The sequence below is a fragment of the Lutjanus erythropterus genome, chromosome 22 (genome assembly GCF_056507025.1).
Source record: "Lutjanus erythropterus isolate fLutEry1 chromosome 22, fLutEry1.hap2, whole genome shotgun sequence".
In the NCBI taxonomy this organism is placed as follows: domain Eukaryota; kingdom Metazoa; phylum Chordata; class Actinopteri; order Lutjaniformes; family Lutjanidae; genus Lutjanus; species Lutjanus erythropterus.
Window position 1 is genome coordinate 24,007,890 of NC_139338.1, and position 8,471 is coordinate 24,016,360.

The 8,471-nt window shown below is 37.6% G+C and overlaps 1 protein-coding gene across 1 annotated transcript; it reads right to left on the minus strand.

Annotated features, from left to right (window-relative positions):
• Positions 1 to 1,640: 1,640 nt before the first annotated feature.
• Positions 1,641 to 7,449, minus strand: th2 (tyrosine hydroxylase 2). The gene is made up of 12 exons (XM_084711134.1): positions 6,932 to 7,449; positions 5,592 to 5,766; positions 5,376 to 5,464; positions 5,217 to 5,284; positions 4,921 to 4,971; positions 4,679 to 4,824; positions 4,418 to 4,553; positions 4,260 to 4,329; positions 4,118 to 4,174; positions 3,015 to 3,110; positions 2,785 to 2,918; positions 1,641 to 1,928 (listed from the first exon to the last, which is right to left on the minus strand). Exons 1-12 carry the CDS (start codon positions 7,178 to 7,180, stop codon positions 1,763 to 1,765), a joined length of 1,437 nt encoding a protein of 478 aa, XP_084567260.1. The 5' UTR covers positions 7,181 to 7,449; the 3' UTR covers positions 1,641 to 1,762.
• Positions 7,450 to 8,471: the final 1,022 nt, after the last annotated feature.

Below are 8,471 nucleotides of genomic sequence, written 5' to 3' on the forward strand. Positions count from 1 at the left end.
GTTATAAGTAGAACCATCTGTGAAATGCAGAACTTTCTGAAAAGCTTTTAGAAAAGGCTCTACTATAAATGGTTCTCCTAAGGTTTACAAGCCAAAGAACCCTTTATGGTTCTGGTTAGGATCTTTATTTGTCAGGGTGCAGGGGGAAAGCTTTGACGTGCGCGGCTCTGATATGCACTGTCGCCTGTGTGGAGATCAAAGCGCTGGACGTGCGTCAGAAACCCCCAAAGGCCAAATCCTGCAGTCGCTGGGAGAAAGAGAAATAAAGAGAGAAGAGCGTCTGTCAGCAGTGCAGCCCTGCAGACCGTGCTGTGGTCGACTGTGAGGTCCCGGTGACCTGGCCCTAACTGATGTGCTGGGCCTCAGCGCTGGCTCTGGCCTTGACCAGCTGAGGGAACACGATACTTAAATCATTCATAATTAGCTCCTTCCCTTTGCTTAATAACACATGAAGATAAATGGCTTCCAAGAATTTTTCCAAATGGAAATAGTTGGTTTGGAATTAAAAAGTAGAAAATGGCCTACAAGTCCTGTATTGTAGTGGTTCGGGCTCTCTTTCTCATGTTCCTGGACTTCTCTCTGCAGCACCTTTTCTGTCTTTTCCGTCTCTCTGGAACGTAAAACGCTGATGTTTCTTCATGAAAATATACGTTTATTTCTTTTTACATAATCTTCACATCATACATTATACACACAGATAAGAGAATAAGTAGATCTCATGTACAATTTTAACAGGATAGTTCAGATTATTTGAAGTTCTATTACTTATTGATTGACTGTGTATTATCTACAGTAGATGGCGGTCAGCGCAGCCCTAGTTTGGAGAAGCAGCAGGAGTACCGGCGTAGGAAGCTAAGCAAAGCACCACTATGGACGAGGTTAGTAACAAAAGGTATTTTAGCCACTTAAAAAATGTCTTAGATAATATTTTTACTGCTTTACCTTGCCATCAGACAGCCTTTTCAGACAGGAAACAGACATAGAAGCCAAATATCACTTTCTGCAAGCACAACTCCATAGGCAAAATCAGGAATTTTACCTGAGGTTGCTTATCTACCGCTGCCTTGATCTATCAGTTTGATTGTATTATTGTGTAACTCTGGTGAATCTCAACTAACATTTTAAGACACCAAAGTCACACAATACCGCAAACTAACTAACTGATTGAGGCTACAGTAGACCAGCAACTCCAGTGTTCTGCGAGGTTAAATTGGTGATTAGAGTTTGGTTGATTAGAAAATAGCAATATTTGGCTTATATAATGCCAGCATTCTGTCTTTTGGTTACTAAGGGAGGGTAACAAGTTATTCTTTACTTATTTAAAAGGTAATAATAATACTTAACTTATTCTTAGTATCAAAAGTAATTAGTTACATTACTTGTTATATTACTAAAGTTAGTTTCATACTATTCATTGGAAGCCAAACAAATTCAAAATAATGAAAATACTTCCACCTGTGGAAAGTATGACTCTCTCCCTCTCCCTCATCATCCATCCTTTTGCCTGACCTACTGCACATACACGTCATCATCAGAAATTAACTCAGGTACTCTGAGTTAGTTGTGACTGTAACTATTCTGGTAATTCTAAGGTGTAAAGGCCACCAGAACAGTAATAAATTACTGAGTAATGCACCAACACTGCCAGTAAATATCTCATTTAATCCCACTTTAAATAATCTGAATTATCCCTTTAACACAGGCCAGATGTCCATCCCTTTTGCGTTCTTATCCCTGCAGAAAATCTGCTCCTGTCCTGGTCTTAAGACGAGCTGAGCTTCTCCAAGGCGCTGTGGAGGGTCTTCAGGTCTTCTCTCATCTGGCTCAGAGCGTTTTGGATCTTGCCGGGCTGATCCAGAACCTCCACGCTGCAGGTAAAGGGGTCGTAGCGAACGGCGAAGGGACGCTTGATGGCTGCAGAGTATCTCCTGTAGAAGTGAATGAGGTGAGAGTGTTAACAGATGCACAGAGACAGACGGGTGACGAATATTAAGAAAACAGTGACATAAAGTTTCTGAGGAAGTTTTTGACGACTTGTAGTTTTATGGAGCAATGCTTTTGCACATGGGTCCCTGTGCATCCCCAAGAGCACATGAGTGACGCAATAAGCATTCCTGCCAACGCTTTCACGCTATTCCACTAATCTACAGGTGGTGGCGGCGCAGCATTAAACGCAGCAATGCACCACTAAAGGCAGCGAAGAAGAGGCCTGCTAGCAAGTAAACATGGGCCCAGTTCCAACGTACACATTTAAGAACTTGAGGCGCGTTCCCCGTAAGTCTGCAAGAGCTTAGGGCGGTCCGGTGTCAAACTGTCAAGTGCATTAGGGCTCTTTCACAGACATGTTGAGCCGTTTATGCGCATTTTATGTAAGCCTGCATTAAATTCAGGGAAGGGGAACAAATATGGAAGGAGCAACTGCAAGAAAAAGTTAAACTTGAGTAAATCAAAGTAAAATAAGTAAAGCAACTAAATTAAATTGATTTAAAAAAGTTAAGTACATTGATTATTTGACATTTGCATCTCAAGTCTGGACAGTCAAATCAGGGAAATCAGCTTTGGGAAACAACTTACTGATAAATTAAGTTTAGAAGAAATTAATCAGGGGTTAATGTTGTGGTTTGTCTTCAATTTATGCTCAGCAGAGATGTTTGTTCCAAAAAATTCTCCAAAAAAAAGCACATTTTTGTGTTTTAAGGGTAGAAAACAGTTTAAACAGCAGGTTTAATATAATTTTATCTCTTGATTTGAGTGATTACATTATTCTCAGTTATAACTGAATACCTCAGCTTGATCTTTGCGTCCTCAAAGCTCTCAGACACAAAGTAAACAGGCTGGAAGGTTTGGTCCTGGTACGGCTGCACCGCCGTCTCCTCGGGGTCGAACAGTTTGTACTCCGGCTCGTTGGACAGAGCGTACTGCAAGGACAGGTCAAACGCTGTCAGGACACCAAGCAAAAACAATGACAGTGATGCAATTAGATATCAGTGTGTGAAGTCAGAGCACACACTCACAACAAGCTCTCCATAAGACGACAGGAGTCCAGCGCCGTACGCTTTCACCGCTCCGTTCTGCTTGCAGAGGCCGAACTCCACAGTAAACCAGTATAACTACAGAGGAGGAACACAAACAAGAAGGTGGATGAAGGTTCTGTACAGTGCAGGGAGAAATATAACGTGCAGTTCTTCACTTCAGCCACTAGATGGCACTGAAGCTCCATTAAAGTGAAGAGAGACTCAGATTAAAAGCTTGTCTTTCAACATTTTATATGAAAATTGTTTTTATTTAAAGGACAAAAATACCAATGTATGTCTGGTTGTGTTAAAGGGATAGTTTTTTATTTTTTATTTATTTGTTTATTTATTTATTTATTTTTTAATTAGGGTTGTATGAGGTACTTATCCACAGTCAGTGTATTACCTAAACTCTTAGAAATAAAGATGCTAACTGGAACCATAAAGGGTTCTTTAATGGCCTTGTTCCCACAGGAGAAACTTTTTTTTCTCCTGGTTGAACTTTCCAGAAAGGTTCAACTTGGAATCTTTTCAGAGAGTTCTGCCTATAGAACCCAACATTAAAGTTTCACCTCTATGAGAGGAGAACCCTTCTATGGTATTATGGTTCCACTCAGAAGGGGTTCTTTCCACCCTCTAAGGGTGCTAACGAGAACCCCACTAGGACAATCTACTGAGAAGCCTTTTTATATTGAAAGGGTTTCATGTAGAACCCACCCAGGGGGCTCTACTGAGAACCACGAATATCTCTCTCTCCAAAACCACCAAACTCCATTGGCAAAAACAGTCATTTTACCTCACAGAACACAGGAGTTGTTGGTCAACTGCTGCCTCAATCTGTTAGTTAGTTTGTATTATTGGGTGACTTTGGTGTTTTAAAGGGCTAGTTCACTTAAGTCACACAATAATACAAATAAACTAACTAATTGAGGCAGCAGTGGAGCAGCAACTCTCTGTTGTCTGTGAAGTAAATAACTATTTTTGCCAATGGAGTTTGGTTGGTTTGGAGAGAGCAACACTTTCTCTCAACTATCCCTTTAAATGACACTTCAGGCACCTTTAAAATTATTATTTAAGGTTTGAAATCTAAATAAAAAACCTACCGTTGACAGTTTCTCAATGTCTTCATCTGAAGCCCCAAGCGAGGCGAGTCCAATCTCCTGAAATTATTCAAATTAATTCTTATTAAAGCCAAGTAGATTTCACTCAAATTAAAGAACATACGGTGCATCACAGCACATTTACCTGTGAAAACTGGGCGAACTCTTTATCTGCTAGCATGGGAATGTGTCCGAGCAGCTCATGACAGCAGTCTCTGTCGGAACAGATTGAACTGAGTCAGTACAATAGTAAAAAAAAAAGATGAATAATACATGAATGAATAAGTCAGGTGGTTGACTCACGGCTCAGGGGAGTGCATGGGAGCAGAGGAGTGACGGATGTACTGAGTGCACTGAAACACTCTGAAGGCCAGACTGCTGAGGAAGTCTCTGGCTGACAGCAGGCCAGCTACCGGACGCAGCTGGAAACCAGTTTTCTCTGAAACAAGCAGAAACGCTGTCAGGCACACTGCGTTCAGAGGATGCAGAGCTCCACTTTTTCTCTACTTTCTCTCTACTTTCTCTTTTCTAGAGCTTATAATGACGTATCTGGGTCTTTGTCACCTTTCAGGAAGGCAGAAACCTCTCTGAGCTGTGGGATTCGGTCCTCTCCGTAGCCACACTCTTTCTCCAGCTGCTGCAGACTGTCCAGAAACTGCCTGCAGGCCAGACTCGGGTAAATACTCCTCAGCTGCCGGTAAACCTCCCTCCTTTAAACACAACAGCATCACAATGTCGAATCACTGCACTTTAATCATCCTCAAACCTGCATCTGCATTTCTGAAAACTGTGCAGTTCATTCTCACCATGTGGAAACTTCTTCTGCTGTGTACTCCACGGTGGGCAACACGTCCCCTCTGTTACAAAAACACATTTAATATTTTAATGATACTCAGCATTTAACATATGGAGTCATAGGAGTGCCATAAAAATAATAAATCTGTAAAAGAATAATAAAATAAATGTGGAAATATATAAAAATAATAAATAAAATAATATACAATCAAATAAAAGTCTTATTCTTTTACAGATTTATATTTTAAGACACTCGTCATTAATGAAGATAAAGTAAATGAACTTTTTAAAAAATGATCAGACTCACTGTTTGTATCTGAAGGCGAGTTCGGAGATGAGAGCTCGTCTTTTTCTGTATTCTGGATCACTGTATCCCTGCAGAAAAAGACATACAATTACCACAAATATTTTAAATTTAACGATTTAATGAATGATGTGACATTTTGCAGTAGATATAAACGCTCACTGGATGCTCCTGGTCCATGTCCGGATCAAATTTGGTTATTAACATGTTGCATCTGTCGAGGTCTTTTATCTGCCGGGGAAACCAGGGAACTGAGATGTGGACAGGAGAATAAAATAATAAATAAATTGTGCTTTTGTTATTGTTTGCATGTTATTATATTAAAATAAAAATAAAATAAAAGGAGTATTAGATTGTATAGTAAATAGAGGCAGTTGCCTTTTTCCTCAGGGATGGAGCGAACGTCGTTAGCGACTCTCTTCAGAGAGTTGATGAAGACGTCGAGGTCGGAGCTGTGAACTTCGCACTTCATGAAGAACTCCAGCTCTGTCGTGCTGTTCTTCACCTTCCTCCCTGGGCGACTCTCGATGTGGAGAAGTTTCGCTTCAAATGTCTGAAAATGAAAAAGAGTCAAAAAACGCAGATAGAAAGACCAAAAAAATCAGTGCTTTGACACCGAGGAGAAGCTTCTGTATCCCAAAATGACCTTGTTTTGTTTAGTTTTTGTAATAATCTTTATAGTAGTTTTCTGGTCTTCCCTCTGCTGTCCTCCGGCTGCTCCGCTGTAACTTTACTGTGACAGAATTTACTGATTGACGACTTTAACTACTTGTTGTTAGCTACTTGTAACTAGAATTCATTAATAGTACATTATATTTATATATATATATACATATATATATATGTATATGTATATATACTATAAATATATACAGAAGCTAATCAAATTTCTATATTTATTTTCTTTAATAGATTTATTATTTTTTATGGCACTCCTATAACTGCATATATTAAGCGCTGAATATCCTTCAAATATATTCTAATAAATTAATTGTCTCAAGCACTGAGTACCATGAAAATACAGAATTAAATACAGAAATGTATATGCAATAAATAAATACATTTATAATATAAATAAATATGTATTCATATTTATATTTCCACATTTCTTTTTTCTTCTTTTTATGACACTCCTATGACTCCATACATTCAAAAACTATACAGAATAAACCACAGTAAAATGAATACAAATGTTAAAAAATATAAATATATACAAATGAACACATAAACGTGAAAAAAAAAAATAAAATGCTTATAATTATTATTTTATATTTTGTTAATTATTTGTTTATATGTTATTTACATTTCCACATTAATTTGTTCCTTTATTTAGACGATTTCTTTTTATTTCTCGACATTTATTTGTTATTTTATCCATTTCTCTACTCTCTTTTTTATGTAATTCTTAATTATTTTATTTAATTATCTTTACATTTCCACATTTGTTTTCTTTTTCTTTTATTCTTTTTTATGGCACTTCTAAAACACAACAAAAAATAGCACCAGTATTAATTATACAGTAATAAAATACAGTGCAACAACGCTCATTTTTCTGCATAATGAATAATTTTTACTTTATTTTTCTATTATTTTTCTACTGGTGGTTAAAACGTTTGGACTTAAACTTGAGTTAAAGATAAATGCAGGATTCTTATAATAGTTTTAAACCATCATATTACCACTTTTACACCAGTAAATGTTAACAGTGGCGCTTTTACCTCGAATATTTTCCCGGTTTTGAAGAATCCCGCGTTTTTCTCGTTGCTGAGGCTGAACAGGACGTTCACGGTGACTCTGCCGTCCTTCTCCTCGAACACGGAACCCTCTCCGTACCTGCAGGGCCCCGGGGAGCCCGCGGAGCCGCTGCTGCGCTCCCGGCGCGCGTCCTCGATCAGGCTCTGCTTCCTGCCGCTGAACGGAGCCGCCTGCACCGCCTGCACCGCCTGCACCGCCCCGTCCGTCTTCATCTTCACCACAGACAGTAAAAACCATCATCACCTCTGCGCACTGCAGGTTTAAATACTCCGCCATCTGAGGGCTTTATGGAGATGAGTTGCGCAAGCAGCGCACAGGCGTTTGGCTTTTTCAGGCCTGTTTTGCGTCATGATGTTACATCTATTAATGGGACAAAAATAGTCCTATAGGAGGGGGGAAATAACCCACTCTGAAAAAAAAAAAAAAAAAAAGAATAAAAAGAAATGCAGCAAGGATCGAAATTTTCTGAATCACAGAGGCACTGAACCAAAACAGGTCATTAAATGTTACATAAATGCGATATATTTGGATCTGTGGAGGTAAAAGTGTCAAGTGAAGCATATTAGGGACTAAATTTGTCAGTTTATAATTGCAGAATCAGTATTTTAGATTATAAACATTCATAACATTAAAATTCATTAAATTTTAATAACTTTTTAAATTGCTATTATATTTTTGATAGCATTTTTTTTATAAGCAGTGTATAAACACTTAATAAATAGTTTCAAACAAACTATAATGTAGTATGCACTCATAAATATCTGTAATGCTTTATAACAGTATTATAAGACATTATTAAGCATTTCTTAATGACTTGTATGGTCAGGTATCATAATACCTTGTTCTAATCGCTGGTAACTCACTGACATTTTATTCATTCATTCATTCATTCATTCATTCACTCATTGCAAGGATCATAGTGTTTTATAATTCCTTTAGTTTTAATACATTGCAATCATTTTATAGTGCATCACAGTTATGATGCATTATAATGTGATTCTATTTTACTGTAAAGTTGTCATTGGGTGCTTTAAGAGAAGTAATGAAATACCTTCATGAAATAAGCCTAACCCTGCCTGTGGTGCTTACAAAAAATGACCAACAATGATAATATTATGATACTTGACCTTATAAGATATTATAAAATGTTTTATAATGTGTTATGAGTGCTTACAGACAGATTATAATGCATTATAGACACAGACATCAATAAAAGTGTTATCAGTTTTGACTTTAAGCGCTACATAAATGTAAAATGTTTAATAACACATACAGTGAAGTTTTAACCAGATATAAAGATGTTTTTCAACCTTCACTTGTGGGTTCCCAAAAGTGGAGTTACAGTTTTTCATAAATACATTAATAAACAGTCAATTAGCGCAAAATGTTCTAAATTTTTTTGGACTTTTTGTAGTTTTGTTTGAAAATGTGCAGCACCGAGTCTCTGACTTAAATATGTCAGAAGTAAATATCAATAGAGAAAAAAAAAAAGTCAGATATAAA